At 58.7% G+C, this 20994-nt stretch overlaps 1 protein-coding gene and 1 long non-coding RNA gene across 8 annotated transcripts in view; both read right to left on the reverse strand.

Moving 5' to 3' along the window:
* Positions 1-4995: 4995 nt before the first annotated feature.
* The window catches only part of CAPZB (capping actin protein of muscle Z-line subunit beta), a 140014-nt gene continuing 124015 nt past the window's right edge, over positions 4996-20994 (reverse strand). For 4 of the 7 annotated variants that reach the window (XM_086325548.1, XM_086325538.1, XM_086325585.1 and 1 more), the window contains exons 7-9: positions 10118-10183; positions 9645-9721; positions 4996-5821 (exon numbers count right to left, since the gene is read on the reverse strand). In XM_086325548.1, coding sequence (XP_086181674.1) covers positions 5734-5821; positions 9645-9721; positions 10118-10183 — 231 coding nt within the window. In that variant the 3' untranslated portion in view covers positions 4996-5733. Of the gene's footprint in view, positions 5822-8266; positions 8380-9644; positions 9722-10117; positions 10184-20994 lie in introns of all 7 variants that reach the window. The other 3 variants (XM_086325529.1, XM_086325564.1, XM_086325558.1) reach the window with 1 other exon arrangement.
* LOC147377278 (uncharacterized) lies at positions 14450-15284 on the reverse strand. The gene is made up of 2 exons (XR_015136454.1): positions 15234-15284; positions 14450-14724 (listed from the first exon to the last, which is right to left on the reverse strand). It is a non-coding gene; the product is annotated as an uncharacterized LOC147377278 (long non-coding RNA).

A 20994-nucleotide genomic window follows, 5' to 3' on the forward strand; every position in this document is an offset into this window, starting at 1 on the left:
GGTCTGGCTCCACCCAGGGCCGTGGCCAGGCTGGCGGCCCCCCAGCCAGAGGACCTGGGGGCTCAGCATGAAGCCAGGTGTGGGCCTGGGCTCGAGCTGGGCGGGGAAGAGGCACAAGCTAGCTCGGCCCCTGCCCTGGGGGGGGTGACATAATCCCTTCCTTCTGGGGAACACCCCGTCTGGTGGGGTGATGGCTCTTGCCTGCAGGCACCACCCCGTCTAATGAGAGCTCTGGTTCTTTGCTCATCAGCGAGTGCGATGGTGCAGACACGGGCATGCCCTGTCTGACGGAAGCCATCGTGGTACTGGACTCACAAGGCAGCTCTGCCAGGTGAAGGCTCATCAGCGTGTCCACCCAGGGGACGCCCTGGGTTCCTCCCAAAGTGGGCGGACCAGTCTGACCATCAGTCAGTTCTGCTGCCCAGACTGGGTTGTGCTCACTGGCTGGTGAGGTCCCTGAGGTGAAAGGTCCTGGGTGGACTGCCTGTCTCCCCTGGCTGCATGGCCTTCAGTCCCCGCAGCTAAGAAAAAGCAGAAATCCACAGTCCCCTCTCTTCACCCCTCCTGCTGCACTTGGCTCTCATCGGAGAGGAATGGTGGGACCACAGGGCTCCCTGAAACAGGAGGAGCTGCATGTCCAAGCATCAACCTCATCAGTTAGCGTGAGCCCCATGGCAGGGAGTGGGGAGGAGCTAAAGAGCCACTTGATGAAGGTGAAAGAGGAAAAAGCTGGCTTACAACTCAACATTCAAAAGCTAAGATCATGAAATTCAGTCCCGTGGCAAATAGTTGGGGAAACAACGGAGACAGTGAAAGAATTTACTTGGGCTCCAAAATCACTGCAGGTGGTGACTGCAGTCATGAAATTAAAGTACTCTTGCTCCTTGGAAGAAAAGCTATGACCAACCTAGACAGCATATTAAAAAGTAGAGACATTACTTTGCCAACCAATGTTAGTCAAGTCAAAACTATGGTTTTTTCAATAGTCATGTATGGATGTGAGAATTGGACCATATATGTTGAGTGCTGAAGAATTGATGCTTTTGAACTCTGGTGTTGGAGAAGACTCTTGAGAGTCCCTTGGACAGCAAGGAGATCAAACCAGTCAATCCTAAAGGAAATACTTAGTGGAAGGACTGATGCTGAAGCTGAAGTTCCAGTACTTTGGCCACCTGATGCGAAGACCCGACTCATTGGAAAAGCCCCTGATGCTGGGAAAGATTGAAGGCAGGAGGAGACGGGGACGACAGAGGATGAGGTGGTTGGATGGCATCACCGACTTGATGGACATGAGTCTGAGCAAGCTCTAGGAGATGGTGATGGACAGGGAGGCCTGGTGTGCTGCAGTCCATGGGGTCGCAGAGTTGGACACAACTGAGCGACTGAACAAGGGAGTGGGGAATGCCTTGTGCTGTGATTAACTCAATCCCGAGGATAACTACGAATCTGTCCCCCAGCCCCGTGCCACCCGACACAGCCACCCACCAGAGGCTCTGCACCCAGTGCACGTGAGTGCTCAAGAGACTTGTTGGCAAGTATTCTCCTGCCTCCACCAGACCGTATACCAATCTCCCCTGTGACCATCATGCCCCCAGGACCGTGGTGAACTAATGAGTGAAGCGAATGCCTGAAACACAGTCCCTCAAGGAGCCTCGGTCAGACAGAGAGGGGCACGTGACCGTCACACAGCTGTGGGATTTGTACAGTTTATTTTGTATATATTTAACTATTTAAATTTTATTTAAGTATGAAAGTGTTAGTCTCTCTGTGGTGTCTGACTCTTTGTGACCCCATCGACTGTAGCCCACCAGGCTCCTCTGTCCGTGGAAGTCTCCAGGCAAGCATACTGGAGTGGGTTGCCATTCCCTTCTCCAGGGGGTCTTCCCGATCCAGGGATCAAACCCAGGTCTTATGCACTGCAGGCAAACTCTTTACTGAGCCACCAGGGAACCTCCTTATCTAAGTATAATTGATTTAAAAATGTGTTAGTTTAAGGTGTACAGTAGAGTGATTCCATTAAACATATGGATTTCTACACTTTATTTTTTACGGCTATGCCAAGCAGCATGTGGGATCTTACTTCCCTGCTGCTAAGTCACTTCAGTCGTGTCCAACTGTGCGACCCCATAGACGGCAGGCCACCAGGCTCCCCTGTCCCTGGGATTCTCCAGGCAAGAACACTGGAATGGGTTGCCATTTCCTTCTCCAATGCATGAAAGTGAAAAGTGAAAGTGAAGTCGTTCAGTCGTGTCCGACCCTTAGCAACCCCATGGACTGCAGCCTTCCAGGCTCCTCCGTCCATGGGATTTTCCAGGCAAGAGTGCTGGAGTGGGATGCCATTGACTTCTCCACTGACCAGGGATCAAAACTGTGTCCCCTGCAGAGGATGTGTGGAGTCCTAAACGCTGGCTCGCCAGGGAAGTCCCTGCATTTGAACACTAAATGGGTGAGGTGAATGTGAATTATATCTCAGTAAATCTATCTGAATAAATATCATGTCAGCTATTTTTACAACTTGAATGGCAAGTTATGGGTCATGAAAATGTATCTTGCAACACTGCTCCTCACACATAGTTACTACAAAATAACCTATGTCCAATATGCATGGGGAATGGGTGGTCAGTTAGGTGTGTGGAGGAGTAAAGGATTTCATTCATTAGACTTGTCAGAGGTACACACACATACACGTGTATGCACACACATGTACACACACACACAAGAGATCACTTAGTCATTCACAAGGAAAGTAGAGAATGGTCATGAGTGTGTTCATGAAGTAATATTTTATTATTTGAATATTTTAAATTACTATTTTAAAGAAAATAAGAGTAGGGAATTCAAACAAAAATGTTTAAAATACTGCCCCACACTTAAATATCTTTCAGAAAACTTCTTTAAATTATGAGTTTATATAAAACTATTTGTATTCTGAAATTCCCATCTTTTTAGAAGCTAATTAGAGTTGAAGTGACAGGAATTATGTCCAAACTTTTTATAAAACAAAAAAAAATTTCAACAATGAATTTTAAAAGAATATCAACAGACCACCTGTTTTGTGAACAGCTGAAAAGCAACTTGCAGAATTAATAAGAAAGCTCTCACGCAAAATACCTGTTGTGAAATAGGAGTTTTGTCTGAAGTATCGACTTGACGTGGTGTGATTAAGTATAATCTGGATTTCCTGCTGAAAGTTTTACAGGTTTTAGTTACATTGAGAAAAAATGATGGCACCTTTTAATTTATGATATTGAACTTCTGTAATTAATATGTAATTTATCATGTTTAATAATACTGTTTGGAGTGAGACATACTGTCTTGTAAGATTTTGCTATAGATACTTAAAGTAACAAGCAACTATCACTGGTCAGGAGAAGACAAAGGTCCCCTCTCGGAGGCACCAGCCAGGGGAGCAGGGTGAGCGAGGGGGCCGAGGGGGCCGAGGGGGCCGGCTACCCTGGGGCGGGCTGCCTGCCTCTGCCAGTGCTGAGGGCTTGGAGCAAAGGCTGCCCCGGCCCCCCAGGGCTGCGGGGAGGGGGCGGCAGCGCAGAGGAGCCCAGAGCAAGTCCACAGGCCTGGGATACCCTCCAGGCGGAAGGGTCCCCTCGGGCCTGCCCTGCAGCACAGCGGCTGCTTGCTCCAGGATCTGAATGAATGAAGATTTGAAGACAGAGTCTTGGAATCTGGGGCTCAGGAAGGGTTCCATCCGAGAGGCTGGCCTGTTAAGGTTGGAGCAAGAGGGCAGTGGAAGGGCCGTGCACAAGGAATCCCCGGTCACCCGCTGGAGCCCTCGTGCTTCTAGAAGTGGAGACCGTCACTGATGCCAGGCACACCACGGCGACTCCGGCGGGGCTGAGATCAGAAGGCGGGCGAGATCGGAAGCCCCGGGCCCAGACCAGACTCATGCTGCCCCTCCCTCACCTCAGCGGCCTCCCATCATCCGTCAAGTGCCAAGCAAGCACCTAGGGTGCCCCTGGAGGGGAGCATGCGATGCTGCCCTCGAACCCCAGGAGTCAGCCACCCGCAGCAGGGGGACCCAGAGAGCCCTTGACCCCCCACAGCCCGTGTACGGCTCCCCCAGCCTAGCGTCCCTCTGGAGAATGCTGGGGGCCTGCTGGCCGCCACGGTGCCCACCCTGCGCGAGCAGGGTTGGGGGTGGCCCTCAGCCAGGGGCTCACACTGCTCTCCTGCCACTTGCTTCAGGCTGCCCCTCGCCGGGGACATCTGGTCTCTGAGCCCATGGTTCCTCATCACACCAGTCTGACTCAGCGCCAGCAAACAGCAGCGATGGCCCTCCCAGTGACGGAAGATTCTAGACTAGTAGGATCAGGCCTCTTCATACATCATGAGTTACAGCTTCTGGCTTTCAAGTGTCACTCCTGACCCCGGGACTGAACACCTACCAACAGTGAACCGGCTTGTCTGAGCCCGGCGTTCTGCCCCAGGCGCCGTGAGGGTGTCAGCTTGGCCGCTCACCTGGGGGCCGTCCTGGCTCCACCCGCCGGGCAGCGCCCCGCCTTCACTTGTCCACCTCCCTCTTCTTCTCCACCTGAAGGTCCCTGAAAGGCGCTGCGCGCAAGGGTCTCTGGCTCCCTGCCTCCATCGCAGTGGTGCTTTGTATTTCGAGATGCGCCCCCATCTGGGAACCTTCTCATCAGACCCAGTGCAGAGAAGCCGGGACTGGTCTGGACAGGTCATGCCTGTGCCCAGGTCTGCCGAAGTGAAAGGGGATGCGGCTGGGGAGCCCCACCCCATCACGCTCTTCAGGACAGGCAGGGCGGGGTCTGTGCAGAGGCAGGGGTCCAGAGAAGCAGCTGGGGTCTTGCAGGGACCCCCCCCCCCCGCCCCCGCTCATTTGCTGTGTGGGCTCCACACTCCCTCCACCCGACACCCCACCGTGTTCCCCCGCCCCTGCTTGGGGTCAACCCTCCAGCGGGGCAGCCAGAGAGTCACATGTCCTGGGAAAGTGGGGCAGGCGAGAAAGAACACAAGGCTAACTGCGTCCCAGTTTCTTTTTATTTATTTTTTTGTTTTTTTTTTCTTTCTTTTTTTTTTTTAAGTATGGAAGCTCAAGTATAAGATGTAGATTTTTTTTAAGCTTTACAAAAAAACAAAATAAAACAAAAACTCCTTTTGCATTCCATAAAAATTGACAGAAAAGCACCTGGCCAGAAGAGCAGGGCGGTCCGCAGTCCCCGCCCCCCACCGCGAGCCGAGGGCCACCTCTCCTTTCTCCCAGAGCTGTCCCCGTCCCCCGCCCGGCCCCCAACCCCAAGCAACTCCCAAACACACATGGAATCAGATTTCCAGTTTTTCTTCTATCTTTCACACACCACAGTTATTTCATAAAATTTTTTTGTTTTACATTTTTTACACCAATGTAACAAAAAGGTGGGAGGGGAGGGAGGCAGACAGACAGTGTGTTTTTATGCCTATAAATGGCAGGGGGGGGGTGGCGCCAGGGCGGACAGAAAACGCGGTCTCTATGGGAATACCAAGTCGTGATAGCAAAACGTGGTGGGGGAAGGAGGCCTCCGAGACCAGGGGTGTTTACCGGGTTTTTACCAGGTTTATTCTCGGGAGAGATGGCGCTGCGGTGGTGATGCGAGTTGTTATGTGACGAGTTGTTATGTGACCTGTCGGGGAGGGAAGGGACGAGGAGGGAGCAGGAAACGAGTGTCTAAGAAAGGAGCCTAACAGCGCACGGCGTCTCCGGTCAGTGGGAAGCAGAGGCTTTTAACACTGCTGCTTTCTCTTCAAAGCCTCCACCAGGTCGTTCTTAAGAGCTTCTTGTTTTGATTTGTCTGCAAAAGTCTGCACAGACCTGTGGGATGGAGGTGGGGAAGAATTGTCATGAACGGGCAGAAGAGGAAAGGAAAAGGGGCTGAGAGCTGCCATGCGGCGCGTCCGGGGTGGGGGGGCCGGGCGCCCCTCCACCCACGTCGCCTCCAGCAGCCGAGCTACAAGCCGTGCGGGAAGGTCGGGGGTGCGGAGGGGCCCAGAGCCCGAGGCTGGCCCCTCAGCACCTGGCCGGGCCCTGCAGGGGAGGCCACGGCCCAGCTCTGCCCCAGGCTGGCTGTGACCGGACTCCGGGCACACGACACATCGGCCTGAACCACAAGTGGCTTCCGGGTCAACTCCTGGATTTGTGGGGAAACGCTCACGCGAGCGCACCGACACACAGGTGAGACACAGCTGAGCTCTGTAGGCGCTGTGTCATCTGTCATTCGTAAGTGCTTCCCAAGCACACTTCACTCTCACAAGCATCACAGAGGAGTCCGAGCATTAGTCCCAATTTACAGATGAGGAAACTGAGGCTCTGAGAAATGCAATGACCTGGCGATGACCTTAGTGATCCTGGTCAAGGTTTCCCAATGTACAGGCTAACCAGGGGCTTATTAAACTACGTACAGCCTTTGTAACGGTCTCAAGGCAGCAGAGAGCAAGGGCGGCAGGCTGCCTGGCAGGACACCGTGGAGCCACAGGAACCTCAAGCTTGACACGCACTGGCCGTGAAGCCGCATGGGAAGGAGAGACCAGACAATAACCCCTCAGCCAGCGCCAAATGTGGCTTAAGTACAACGAGGCAGGACCAGGAGCATCCACGTGGAATGCTGGCTACTGAGTCCTGGGAACACCATGGGAAGCGCCCTCAAGAAGGTAAAGAGGGTGGCAGAGACAAGACCCTCAGAGAGTCTGCGTGCAACTAAAAACCTCCCGTGAGAAATGCTAACATTCTGGCTGATGCTGCAGAACACACGTTTCTAAGTGCTTGCTCTGCGACAGCTCCCACGGCTCCCTGGCCTGAGTGCGTGCTGGCTCCTCTGGGAGGGGCACGCCAGGCCTGGGCTGTGCCCAGCCCCTCCCCCCCTGCCCCAACAAGGAGAAATGTCCAGAGGGAGGACCGGTAAGAGACAGAAGGTTAGGCTGGAGCAGCTGGAGGCGGGAGGGGAGAGTGCTTGTTCAGGGAAAGGCGCTCAGGAAGGTCACGGCCAAGCCACCGGGAACCAGTGTCTGTAGGAGGTGGTGTGTGTGTGTCCCAGACAGAAGGTGCCAGGCTGGGCAGCAGGGGATGGGGGCACGGGGGTCCTATGTCCCAACAGGACCTGGCTGAGGGGAGGGGTCCAGAAGATTCTAGACCCACCCTAGACGCGGAGGGGCTGGGGGGAACTGTACTGTATGGAGCGCTTTTAAAGGCAGGGAGACGCCCCAGGCCCGATGCCGGCGCGCACCCAGACCAGATGGTTGCAGCCACAGCAGAGCAGCCCCCTGAGCCTCTTTTGGGTTGGGGCCCTGTGTCCAGCTCCCAGGCCTGGGAGGAAGCCCCTAATCCCGAGCTCTGCAGCCCTGCCCAGCTAGGTCTCCAGATGCCTGATATGAACCCCAGTTTCCCGCCTCCTCTCAGGGAGCTGCCCGCTTCTGTGCATCTATATTCATCACACGCTCAAGTCGTGGCTCTCGGCTGTTGTCCACAAGCAAGACATCCCCCTCTGTTGAGCATGAGGCATTTAGGAGGATGGCTGCAGCTCACCGGGGCCGGAGGGCGATGCGGGTCCTGGCAGCTCCAGGGGCACCTGGTCTGGGGGCACCAGGCCTGGCTCAGACATTACAGCCCCGCTCTGGGCTTCCCTGGTGGCTCAGACATTAAAAACCTGCCTGCAGTGTGGGACAGCCGGGTTCCATCCCTGGGTCGGCAAGACCCCCGGAGGAGGGAATCTTTACCCACTCCAGTAGTCTTGCCTGGAGAATTCCATGGACAGAGGAGCCTGACAGGCTACAATCCACGGGGTCGCAGAGTCGGACACGACTGAGCGACCGACAGAGGGCTCTTAAGAGACCCAGCTCCGTGTTCGACTCTTAGACTCAGGGCAATACACCTCAGATCAGCTGACTCCAGGCAACTGCCCACCGAAAAGGGATCTTCTTGAGCTTCTGGGGTCCTTGGTGGAAAGGTGGCAAAGCTCCGGCTGCACACAGAGCAGACGGAGAGGCCGCCTCAGCCTCCGGCCAAGCGGGCAGCCCCTGGGAGCGGCGTGGGTGACCGCAACCCTGGCCTGCCAGCCTGCCCCACACGCGGCCCTGCCCAGAGTGCCAAGCACACACAGCACGCGTGACCCGGGCCGGCGTTACGCAGGGCGAAGTCGGCAGTTACGGGGCGGCTCCCGGCCGGGCGGACACAGGTTAGTGGTGTTTAAGGGGCCGGTGGGGTCTCGGCGGGCTGGTGAGTCCTGTTTAGTGGGGCGGCGCTCAGGCCTCTCAGGCAGGGTACCTGGAGCAGCTTAGTTATCGGGCTGGATGTGGATCTGGCGCTGCGTCAGCACTTGGGAAAGCTCCCTCTGCAACTGCAGGAACTTGGGGTTGTCAGGGATAACGTCAACAGATCTACAGAGAGCACGCAGAGTGAGGGCCGTGGAGGGGCCCAGCGTGGAGGAAGCGGGGGCCGTGGGGCTCGGGGGAGGGCAGCTGTAGTTCTCGGGGGCCCGCCCACCGCCCGCAGGCTCTCTGCGGCTCCCCCTGGTTTTCCGGCCATCGCCTGGGATGGTGCAGGCCGACAGGCGTGTCTGGTGCGTCTGATGATGCAGGAGCCCCAGGCTGGGAAGCTCTGAGCAGAGAGGACTCCCCAGGCCCCAGGCTCAACAGCCGAAGGAGAGCAGCGCTGCGTGGAGTAAGCCGGGGAGTAAAGCCCAGGGGCTGGACTAGGCTCCCCACAGATGGGGGATCAGAAAGGCGAGTCCAGAGTGGGCGCCACTCTGACAGCTGTTTGAGAGAGAGACTAAACCGTCTTCTCTGGGCAGACTTAAACCAGGGCCGCCCCAGGCTACTTCCTGCCCCTGCCCGGCCTAGAGGGGTCTGTCCACAGGGGGCCTGCAGGGCCGGGGGCCATGGGCGGAGTGCGAGCCCCTGAACTGGTGGGATGGCGATGAGACTCAGACCCCATCCTCCCTGCCTCGGGCCCCCCACCCCAGCTCCTGGACAGGCGAGACGCCCCCGAGAGGAGTCCCTGCTCAAAGACCACGGAGCTCGGGGTGGCAGAGGCTGCCTGAGACCCCAGGCTGGGACTCCAAGGCCGGGGCTCTCTCCCCCGCGGCCTCCACCACCCTCCGTGACCGGGAGGACTTGGGGAGCCCCTGCACCTCCCTTGGCCTTCGCTGAAGAGCCGCGGGAACAAGGCGTGGGGGACCAGGGGTGGGGCCCTCTGCAGAAAGCAGTGGGCCGGGGCTCTCTCTGGGGGATGCTCTGCTGCCCAAAACCTGGCCAACTGGGGGCCATGCTCCCCGCTGCATCTTAGGGTCAGACCCGGGGGTCCTCAGGCCCCAGGACCGGCAGGTACACGGAGAATCTTCAGGCAGGACTCGGCCCACGGGACCGAGAGGTGGCTGCAGGAGGAAGGGCGCCACGGCCGTGAAGGCGGACGGTCCCCAGAAGACACAGATGGAGGAGCCTGGCACGCACGTCTACCCTGGGAACAAGTCCTGCGCACGGGGCTTTAGCTCGAAAACCTGCATTAACGACCCTGTCAGGAGGGCACTCCGGCCCTGGTTTGCAGAGGAGACTGAGGCCCCATGCAGTGGAGCTGCTGAGCGGTGACCTCAGACCCACAACCCCCATCTTCCGGGTCCCATAGCCTGCGCTCCTGGGTACGTTACCTCAGCCCGTTGACGATGTCCTTTGTCTTCCCGAAGTAGATCTCGTTCAGCGTACTTCTGATTTTATTCTCCATGTCCTGGAAGGGAGGTGGCCAGTCAGGGGCGCCTGCCCCACCGGCACCCTGCAGTCCCCGCGGCGGCCACACGGGGGTGCACGGGAGCCCCCGGCCAGAGCCTGGCCTGCCGTTAGTGCGGGCTGGGGGACACTCTGCAGAGCACCCCCTTCTTCCGGAGGGTGTGGGGAAGGGGCGGTGCCGAGGGGTGGCTCCGGTCTGCACCCGCACTCGGTGGAGGGGGTCAGGGCTGAGGGCTTCCTGCACTGAGTCCTCTGGGGGCCGCAGAGGAGGGGCCTCTGGCTCTGAGCTAGGCTCAGAAGGTGCGGAAGACACCAGGCGGGGCCCAGAAATGGGCGCCGCGCCGCTGGAAGCTGGCGGGAAGCCGCCCGGGAGGCCCCGGGGGAGGCAGCCGCTCACCTCAACCAGGCGCCCGATGTTGGCTATGTGTGGAGAGCAGTCACTCACGGTCTCATCCTTCTCCATCTGCAAGGGAACAGGAACACGGCTGAGTCAGGGCGCCGGGTGGGGGCGGCTGCCGGGGTGCACAGAACCTGCTGTCCTGGCTGTGGGAAGCCCGGCACGAGGGTCACAGGCCTGTCTCCAGGGGCATCTCCGGTGCCACAGCACAGCCCTCCCTGGGCCCATGGCGGGAGGGCACTCGTGTGGCTTCGGGCCGTGATGTCACAGGTGAGCCTCTAAGGCGCCTGCCAGCTGCGGCTGTGCCTGGCAGCTACAGAGGGAGGGGTTGGGGGGGGGGCAGGCAACAACCCAGGTGTCAGACAGGAGACCCCAGGCTCAGGCCGAAGCGGTGACTTGCCCAAGGTCACACAGGCGGGGAAGGCAGAGCCCGCGTCAACGTCTGCCCGCTTCCCAGCCTGTGTTCCGTCTACTCCCGCTGAAGGTGCGGCTCCTCCTGGGGAGTGCGTGGCCAGAAAAGGATGCGCACCATCCACCCAGGCGGCCTCTTACACGCGACCTACGGCTAGGAAAGCGCTGCACAAGAGCCTGCGCTTAGCCGTCTGGCGGCCGAGCCCCTGCCTCCCTCGGGCCACGCCCATTGAGGGGGCACAGCTCTGTGCTCCCGCCTTCCTGTGGCTCATCTCAGTCCTCTTCTTCTCCTCAAATAACTCTCTCAAAGGTGCTCCGCTAGTTTTCAAATTGTCCAATGACTGTTTTGAACTCATGTCTCTTTAGTATTTAATAATATAGACGGCCCTTCTGCAGGGACGATGGGCGTTCTGCAGGGACGATGAGGAGGGGTGCCCAGCGAGTTGGTTCTGCCCAGGGGTGAGCCCTCTGAGGGCTGACAGGAAGGAGGAGAAGGCAATGAGGCCCCTGATGTGCACGCTGAGTCACGACACGGCACCATGGCTCTCCCCGCAACTCCTCCCCACGTTTAGGGCTTATTCTCTCCACGATCACATATCCCTTCAGGGCGGATGCGCCTGTGACACTCACAGGCGCCGAGCGGATCACTGAGCACAAGATGCCGTCCAACCCGACTGGCGCCCGACCGCAGTCACTGCTGCTGCGGAAACAGACTCTGGAAGCGACCGAAAAACGGACGAGGAGACAGGAGCCGGATCAGGAAGGCAAGAGCGCAGGATGAATTCAGATCAGTAAAAGAGCAGAGCGAAGGTGGACGGCTAACTACCTTCAGAGCCGGAAGAACAGGGCAGGGCAGACCTGCAGTGGACGGCGGTCCGTTCAGAGGCTAAAGGCCTCCGTCGCCTCACCTCTCTTACCAATGAATTTTAGGGTGATTTTTAGACTGGGAAAGGTACAAGAGACCCAGATAAGAGGGAGACAGAGCTGGAAGCAGGTGGTGATAGGAGAGAAACAAATCATTTAAAATGATTAGGCTTCAGTGTCAAACAAATCCGACTCCATGACACAGACCTCCCTGAAAAGCTAGAGCACGCTTCAGAGGTACCAGAACTCTGCAGAGGGTGGAGGCTGACCCCACTTCCGTGACAGAAGGCAGACTGGAGTTGGAAGTTAAAACACTGGCCTGACGCTGATCCAGGCCACAGCTTTTGACGGGACCGGTAAAAAAAAGCCATCTGCCGGCGCGTTTTCAAATCAGATGCTCTAGGAGCCAGCGCGGGCTGGCTGTGGACACGACCTGCCGTGAGTCTCTGGTTTCCGGTGGTGACGGGGATGCTGGGCTGAGGAACACAGGCTCCTCGAGAGCGCGTCCCTGCGGCAGCTTCCCACCTAGGATCCCGCGGCCCTGGCTGGACCACGGGCCGCGAGTTCCCCGGGGCCGCCCGCAGGATTTCCTGCCGGGCCCTGGGTCCGTCTGTTTGTGCAGGACCTAAGGGAAGGCGCACAGGGTTTGTGGGGCGACGCCACTGGAGTCAAGGGTGCAGGTGATGGACGGGTCACTCCCGGAGAGAGGCACGGGTTGGCGGTGGAGCACAGAGCTTCGGGCCTCGGTCTGCCTGCCCCTCCTCAGGACCACCAGGCACCCGAGGAAACAGGCAGGCAGACGTCACAGAGCCTGTCCAGACGACAGCCCTGCTGGACTTCTGCTCCAGCGTGACTGCGTGCAGCCGGGCAAACGCAGACCACGTACTTTGGCTTAGACGTTAATCTCACCACCAACAACGTGGGGAACAGGTCCAGCAGAGAGACTTGTGGGTTTGGGTGATTTCGCTTGACAGGAATGCGAGGTGCCTGCTAGGACAGTGTTCGTGTGCCTTTCAGGGTCAAAATGAAGCTGCTCCTGGTGCCCAGGTCAGGGGCCGCGTGCCCAGCCCCTTCCCTGATGGAGCTGCAGGGCCCCCTCTCGGCCCGTCTCCATCGGCACGGCTGGGTTCAGTAGAGCCATGGACACGCTCTTCTGCGTCAAAGGTCTGCATGCCCCGAGCCCAAGAAATGGGAAAGCACGTGGGCGTCTCAGGCCGGAAGGAGAAGGACGTGGGAGGCCGTGGCCGCACTCTGAAACCTGCTGCCTGGCGGGGCAGTCCAGCGATGGCGGAGCTGTCACAGTGCCCGCGCACACAGCCAGGAGCCCCGGGTCCCCGGAGGGGTCCCCAGAGGAACGGGCGGCCCTGTGGCATGATGCTACAAGCCGGGGAAGGGGGGGAACCAGAGTGGAGTGAAGGTCTGGAACCCAAGTCCTCGCCTTCCAAAGCCAGGACACCAAGTCTCTGAAAGGGAAGACGCCTGGCTCTGGGCAGACCACTCTGCGGAGGGCTGGCCGAGCCGGAGAGGGGGCAAGATGCCAGCAGGACCTGCTGCTCCGCCCCGACCCTGGGGCCTGAGCCCCCCAGGCACTCTAGCCAAGGGTCCCGGGGAGACTCGATCTTCAGAGATTCAGGGGTCCCCACAAAACGGGATGCGCAAGCTTGTGAACATCATTTCAGCATGAGAAGCGCCCCCACCGGGCAGAGCTGCAGCATCTGTGAGACGCGCTCAGCCCTGACGGCTGGAGCGCACGCGTGCTGAACGGGCTGGGAACCCCACCTGCCACAGAGAAGGACGGAGGCTGCCCACCCAATCCTGAAAGGTAATCTGGACACCAACATGCTGGCACCAGGGTTCTCTCCTCCCCCGGAGAGGAGGCTCCTGTGCCTGGCCTGATGGCTGCTCAGGGCTGCTCTTCTGGGCAAGCAGAGGCCTGCGGCTCTGACCCAAGTGGATTACGTCCTCCCACAAATCAGCTTCCCCTCTTCCCCAGCTCCACATGGACGGTGGATCCCTGGCACACCCAGGGAAGCACGGAGGCGGTGAGCTCAACCAGAATCCCACCTTAAATGAGCACCAATCACCCAAAGCTGAGGCCAGGACCAGAGGCAAAGGGCTCAGGGCCATGGGGTCAGCGAAGCCCCATCGGGTGTCGGGCAGCTTGGGCATCATCTCTGCTTCAGAATCAGAGCTGTCTTCCAACAAAGGGAGAGTCTGGCACTGCCAGGCTCTCAGAGGTCAGAGAGGCCTGGGCAGGGGCGTGAGCCTTCTTGGGAGCAGACTGACTCCCCGGGAGGACCCAAGGGGCTGCGTGCGAAGTTCGAGGCCAGAAATCTGACCCCAAGGCAAAGGCCCAGCAGGGCCCCAGGGGAGGGAAGGAAGAGGGTGGGCTGGAAGGGGGGCAGGGGCCTGGCACACGGACGTGTTTCCACGGCCCCCCTGCCGACTCCCTCCACACCTGGTCAGGGTCAGCTCGCTGGCAGTGCTGACCCACCAAAAACAGAACTATTTTTGCAACGCGGATATTATTACATCTCATAAAAGCAGCTGCCAGAGGAAAACATTTTTATGGGCTGTGGTCGCACAGATGTTCCACAAGGTGGTTCCAGCCGAGTCTGAAGTCAGAGCCCAGCCTGCCCACCCCCATCCGGTACCCCGGAGGATGCGGAGGACGTGGGCCTGTTTAGAAATCAGACTGTTTTCCTCAAAAGGGAAAACGTGAGCAGAGGGCCGGGCGGCGCTTCTCCGGGGCCCTGCGGGAAGCCAGCCCAGCAGGCAGCTCCCACACTGCAGCCCCAGGGCCAGGCCTCGGCCCAGAAAGCCCTCCATCTCCTTGCTGCTGCCGTACTCGGGATGAGCCAACACCCGCCCCGGGCCCAGAGTGGTGCTGGGCTCCATGGCTGCACTGTTCCTGGGACTTGCCTCAGGCCGGCTCCAGATCAGCGTGGGGCTGGAGACCAGGGCCTGGCACACTGGCAAGCCGGAAGATAGTGGTTGGACAGCCTCTCAGCGGAGCTTCCATCTGCCCAGTTCAGGAAAAATTTAATAGAGCCTAGCTTACATGGTACATGGTACCAGCAGCAAAAGCTACTATTTTATTTATCGGGCAGAACCCATGCCTCAAGGTAGCTTTTATTTCTGCTCTAACAGTTTTTCCAAAAGGGTGTTATGGGCTCGCTGGTGAAAATGCTGAACTTCAGAGAAGGGAAGTGGTTTGTCCAGGTCACACAGCTGGAAGGAGACTGGGCTGGGATTGGAACGACGGCCTGGATGATTCCAAAACCTGTTTTCTTCCCGGAGACTTCTCAGTTTGCTCAATCTCATCCACGCTCCTTACCGGAAAAATCAAGGCCAGACCACAGTGCAGAGCTCAGACATTCCAAGCGGCTCCGTCCCTGCCCTCCCTTGGATCTCCACTCCGCCCTGCCCGAGCTTCCTGGTGGGGCACGGCACAGGGCGGCAGCCTAGACCTGGCTCGCCCCTTGGACCAAGCCGGGGCCGTTCCACCCCAGGTCACCAGACGTGTACGGGGGTGCCCCCAGAATCCACACCGTGAAGCCTCTCCACCCCAAACCCAGGAGCCTCAGAGAACAGGGAGCAGCTACAGCTGGGCCTCCCCCAGGAGAACGCCCTCCCTGAACCACCCCCAGCCTGGCGCGGACCCGGCCTCCCTGCGTCTGCAGGGGAGGCCACAAGCCTCTGCCCGGCTCGAGTACAGTGCCTGGCCTGACTGCCCAGCAAGGGTCGAAGCGGGTTTCCCGGCCTCAACCCGCAGGCAGGGGTGCTGGCTGGAGCCTCACTGCATGCAGACGCCGTGCGGGGGGCGAGGGACCGGCCTCACCTCTCCTCCCCACGAGACATTCCACCTTTGTTGTTAAATCCTTAGAATCTGGGAAAAAAAAAATCAAACGCACATCTGCAGGGCCCGGCCCGTGGGTTTCCTTCCAGAGACCCGGGGTCCCGCCTTTCCCCACGCCCCTCTGATGCAGCAGTGACCTCGCGATGCGGCGTCCTCGCAGGCGTGCTGGAGCTCGGCCGGCGGCCTTCCTGCGGGGCCCCGGGGGCCAGCGTCCACCCTCGCCCCCACAAGGTCGGGCTGTGAGAGCCCCTGTGAGGACCACCCCCCAACTTGCCTCCCACGGCCCCAGGGCTGCAGGGCCTTGCCGAAACACGGTGTCCACTCTGTCCTCCACGGATGCACGTCCCTAAGGGGCGCCCTTTGGTGAGGCGGGCACACGGGCAGGGCTGCGGGCGGCGGGGAAGATGCCGCCGTCTGAGCTTCCCACCGCGGGTGGGCCAGCCATGCTGGCACGCTCACCGAGGGGAAAGACAGTCAGTGCGAGCTCCCGCTGTCCACACCGAGCAAGGAGGGCACGGAGGCAAAGCCCGAGGAGCCAGGGAAAGGGGCCCTTGGGGACGGGGCGGGGCGGCAAATGCCGCCAAGCCCGAGCTGGGGCCAGGCACCAGGGACTTAAGACTCTGACCTCCCAGCACAGGCGCCTGGGCTCGATCCCGTCAGGGAGCTAGGTCCCGTACGCCCCAGCTACAGACTGCACACCCACCACTAGGAGCTGGCCCGGCCATCAGTCAATCAAGACAGCCGAGGGAAGCGGGAACGTGGGGGGCCTGGGGTCACCCCAGGAAGGGTGGCCCAGGCCGCTGTGGCTGTGGCGTGGCCAGGGCAGCGGGGCCCTCCCTCCGCACACCCAGGGTCAGCAGCTGCGGCCTCATGGAGGCACTCAAGCCAGGGAAGAGCCTCTGAGCCCAGGGCACACACCTTCGGTGTCACCCCGAGATTCTCTAACCCACCCCTCCTCTCCTCCTGCCTCTGCCCTTCCTGGTATTTCCTGCCTGAGGCCCCTTCACTGACCCGCTGGCCACAGGCCAGATGCCCGGCCCCTGGGGCTGCCCCACTGGGTCCTGGCCACCCCTCTCCTGGGCGGGTTCAACGGCCCCCTCCTGCCAACCCGGCCTCCACTCCACACACAGAGCCACCTTTTGAAGACACACATCTGATCAGTCGACTACTTAAAAATCTTAAAGCCCTCCTCACTGCTTCCAGCGGGGAAGGCGTCTCCTGTGGTCAACCTGGTTCCTACAAGAGACACCCAAAGGGCAGCACGGCTGAGCACGGCGCAGGGAGGCCTGGCCCCTCCAAGGGCCTCCGCAGGTGTGGCCCACTCGCCCACGGCCGCTGCCCACGGAGAGTCCCCGGGCGCCCACGGGGCAGCGTCCTGTCTACACTGAGCCGACTGCTCACATCTGTGGAAGTGCTTATCGAGCATCTCACGAATGCCAGGCACAGGGGACAGATTAAGACCAAAAAATGCAGTGTGGCGGAACGCAGCCTTTTTTCATTCTCCTAAGGGACAGATCTGGGTCCACATCCCAGCTCTGCCTGCCGCTTCGATAAGTCACCACGGGGCAAACCACTGAAGAGCCGGAACCCCAGTTTCCTCACCTGCTAAGTGACGCTATGCTGTTCACAACCCGACCTGTGGAGACAGCCCGCACCACCCCACGTGTCCACCCTATCACTGATCCGCTCAGCTTTCCTGGAACACCCTGGCCTCCCGTCCAAGAGAAGCAGAGGAGTTTTCCCCAAGGTCCACCTGGGACAAACAGCGAAACCCGCAGCCCTCGTTTCCCCGTTTGAGCAGAAGCTGCGCATCATTAACTTAGACCTGTCACCCTCGTGGCTTCCCGGGCCCGCCTCCTGCAGTTACTTACATTGGAAACCAGCCCCGGCTTTACCGTGCCTCGGATGAGTTATGTGACCGGCCGCGAGGATGACAGAAGCCTGAGTCTCCTCATTAGAGCCGAGAGCGCAAGGCAGCCCACACAGGCCCGCGGCCCAGGCCGGCGCACTGAGGACAGCCTCTCATCGGGCCGGCGTTTGGCTTGGCAGCAGGCGCAGTGCACGGCAAGCCGGAACCAGGCCCTGGCCGTGGGCTGACAGCTCTGATTTAAACTATTAGGAAGGCTGGGGATTAAATATTTGTCCAGGTCACTGTAAACTGGGTGGAATTATAAACAGTTCAGAGCGGTAAGTGATGCAGGAAGCTGTCTCCGGATACGGATTTAGGATTTTCCAGCACTCCTCGGGTGGCGGGGCGGGGGAGCCAGCCGCCTGGGGGTTCCACTGCCCCGCCTCATCAGTGCCTCCTGGAAGCAAGGGCCTATTTCCTTGTGGAAGGATGGGCTCTGCCCAGCAAGCACTCGCCTTGGTTCTGGGAGGGTTTGGAGACAGCCCTGCCCCGAGGCCAGAGAAGGGGACCCCTGAGACCCCCTGTGGCTCCAGGCAGGTTCTACGTGGAGAGTCTGAGGCTCCAACCCTCAGTGCAGGGACATGCCTTGCACTACTTCTGTTCAAGAGCCTGGAGACGCTTCTGTGACTGCGACACAAATGCAGTTAAGAGTTACCAAGGTGGAGAGCTGACTCACTGGAGAAGACCCTGACGCTGGGAAAGACTGAGGGCGGGAGGAGAAGGGGACGGCAGAGGATGAGATGGCTGGACGGCATCACCGACTCAATGGACATGGGTTTGAGCAAGCTCCGGGAGTTGGTGATGGACAGGGAGGCCTGGCGTGCTGCAGTCCATGGGGTCGCAGGGAATCAGACACGACTGAGCGACTGAACTGAACTGGAGGTCAAGAGTGACAGGACGTTATGTACACCTACGGCTGATTTGTGGTGAGGTATGGAAGAAACCCGGAAAAGGAAACGGCAACCTACTCTAGTATTCTTGCCTGGAGAACCCCATGGACAGAGGAGCCTGGAGGGCTACAGTTCAAGGGGTTGTAAAGAGTTGGACACGACTGAGCAACTAACACAGAAACACACGGAAGAAACCGTTGCAGTGTTGTTGGTGATCATCCTCTGATGTAAAATATACTCAATAAATTAAAACAAGAGTCACTACGGGACTCCCCTGGTCGCAGCAGTGTCGGGTGCTCAGGCCCTATCCCTGGTCCGGGAAGACTCCACGTGCTCTGAGCTACTAAGCCGTGGGCCACAACGACTGGAGCCCGAGTGCCTAGGACACGTGCCACAGCGAGAGGGGCTGGCGCACGGGACGCCCGTGCACCCCAAGAGCAGCCGCCCCAGCTCGCCGCAGCTGGAAAAGCCCGTGTGCAGCAATGAAGCCCCCCAAAAATAACCAAGCTCCCAAATGATAATTTCCGCCACGTTAAAAAACAATCAATGGCTATTAAAAGTACAATTATCTTACTGAAAAAAAACTCTTGATATTAAAAGGGATCCTCATGGAGTTCAGGCTGAAGACGGGAACGGACGTCCTCAGGGCTGCTGCAGGGCTGCCAGCCCAGCTTCCCGGAGGCCTGCGGGTCCCCTCCTGGTACACAGAGGCACCACCGGCCCGCGCTGGCCGGGGCAAAGGCCTCCCCAAAGGACAGCCTGTGACAAGCCCTAAGAGTGGACTCTTAAGCAAGGGTCTTGAACTTGCTTAGAAACTTAACGCAGCACATGAAGTAGGAAGTGAAGGCTGCTCTACGACAGGGGGCGCCTCGTGGTCTGAGCTCTCCCAGTTCACCTGACACATGCTTGGAAGGGGATCTTGGAGACGAGCTGCTCATGATAACCTGAGCCAAAGACGGCAAGGCAAGGGTCCACAGCAGCTGTGAAACTGTGGCTCGTAAGGAACACGCACTTGGGCATTCGTATGACCCACACCCATCCCTCGTGTGCCTCTGGTCTTCATCCACGGCTCCTGGCTCACAGATCCCGAGACCCTAGGAGTTTCCTGAGAGTGAGCAGCAACAGCAGCATCTTTTACGATATTCGGTCTCATCTGCGCTTCCTGACATCAATCGCTTCAGGGCCATAAAGGGGAAACAAGTGCCCTGTCACTCACAACAAGCTCTTTCCACCACGGCTGGGTTCATGTGAACGAGGTGAGTTCTGGAAACCACTTCAGGATGGGGCCTGGCTGCCAGGAGCACCAATCACAAATTCCTGGTTTCCAGGCGGTGGGGGGAGAAGGGCTGGAGGTCGAATCAATCACCCGTGAGTTAATCAATCACGCCTTTGTCAGGAAGTCTCCGTGTGTTAGCTGCTCAGTCGTATCGGACTCTTTGTGACCCCATGAACTGTAGCCCTCAGGCTCCTCTGTCCGTGGAAGTCTCCTGGGAAGAATACTGGCATGGATTGTCATTCCCTTCTCTAGGATCTTCCCGACCCAGGGATCAAACCCTGGTCTCCCGCATTGCAGGCAGATTCTTTACCGTCTGAGCCACCAAGGAAGCCCAAGGAAGTCTCCGTGAAACCTCACAAAAAATGGGAATCAGAGAGCTTCCAGGTTGAGAAGCCAATCGGCTTCCAGGTGCCACTGTGCAGGGCCCCAAAACTCCACCAGGACAGCAGGCCTTGTTTGAGACCTCACCCTGCGGATCTCTTCATCTGGCTGTTGATCTGTGATGTTTAAATGTCCGTTGCAATAAACCTGCAGGCTAATGAGTAAATGGGTTTCTCTGGGTTCGGCGAGCAGCTCTAGTAAATTAATGGACCCCAAGGAAGGGGTCGTGGGAACCTCTGATGTGTAGCCAGTAGGTCAGACGCGCAGGTGACAACCTGGACTCGCCTGGAGTCTGAAGGTGTGTCTCAGGGGAGGCGGGCAGGCAGCCGTTTGGGACTGAGCCCTGAACACGCAGCCTGACACTGTCTCCAGGTAGAGTGACGCGCAGGACGCCCTTGCTGGGGTCGCAAAACTGCTGTTGGTGGCATGGGGCGTTACCCCCACCCCCGCCCAGGAGAGTAGCGTCTGTCAAATGTTAATGGGCACGTAAATTACTTGGAGACTTTTATGAAATTGGGGTCTTAATTTGGTAGGTCAGGGTGGGGCCCTCGCTCTCTGGATCTGTGAGCAGCTCTGCGGTGTGCGGTGCTGATGCAGGGCCCTCCTGCACCAGGCTGTGGGCAGGAAGGTGCCACCGAGCTGCAGAGGACGAGCCACTCGGGGAGCCTGCCTGCCCCGTCAGGCTTGCAGGACTACAGTGACAGGAAACAGCAAAGCAAGGCTTCTCACCACATCAAAGGAGCCCGAGGTGCAGAGATGCGCTGAGTCCTGAGGACGAGGGTGAGGCCGAGCCTGGAGCCACCTGGTCCCAGCACAGCAGGGAGCTGGCTGGGAAACGGCAGGCAGCATTCAGCCACAGGTACCTCAAACAGCATCTATTTGGAAATGTGAAGTCTGCTTAGGTGGTGAATGAGAACTGAACCAGCTCACCCTGAAGACCAGCGCCCTACAACTTCCTCTACGGAAGTCTCTGACAGCCATGCCGGAGAGCTCTGAACTTGGCTGTGAATGACTACAAAGACTCATTCGTCTGAGTTAATGTGCGGGAACAAAGCCAGAAGGAACAACGAACCCAGGGATGATGGAAACCGAGACTCAACGTATCTGTCACGGGCAGAAGGGACAGAGCCCAAAACGCGGGTCCACAGGGAAAACCTCGTTTTAAGAAAGATCAACCACACAGAAACAGAACAGGAAATCCCTGGACCGTCAGTAGTTCACAGGAAAGAGGAGGGGGCGGGGTGCCAACCCAGCCAACCGCACACCTGCGGGGCGCCCGCCAAGTGG

Source organism: Bos grunniens, chromosome 2 (assembly GCF_055505025.1).
Source record: "Bos grunniens cultivar Pamir isolate PY7600 chromosome 2, Bosgru_T2T1.0, whole genome shotgun sequence".
NCBI classification, from domain to species: Eukaryota; Metazoa; Chordata; class Mammalia; order Artiodactyla; family Bovidae; genus Bos; species Bos grunniens.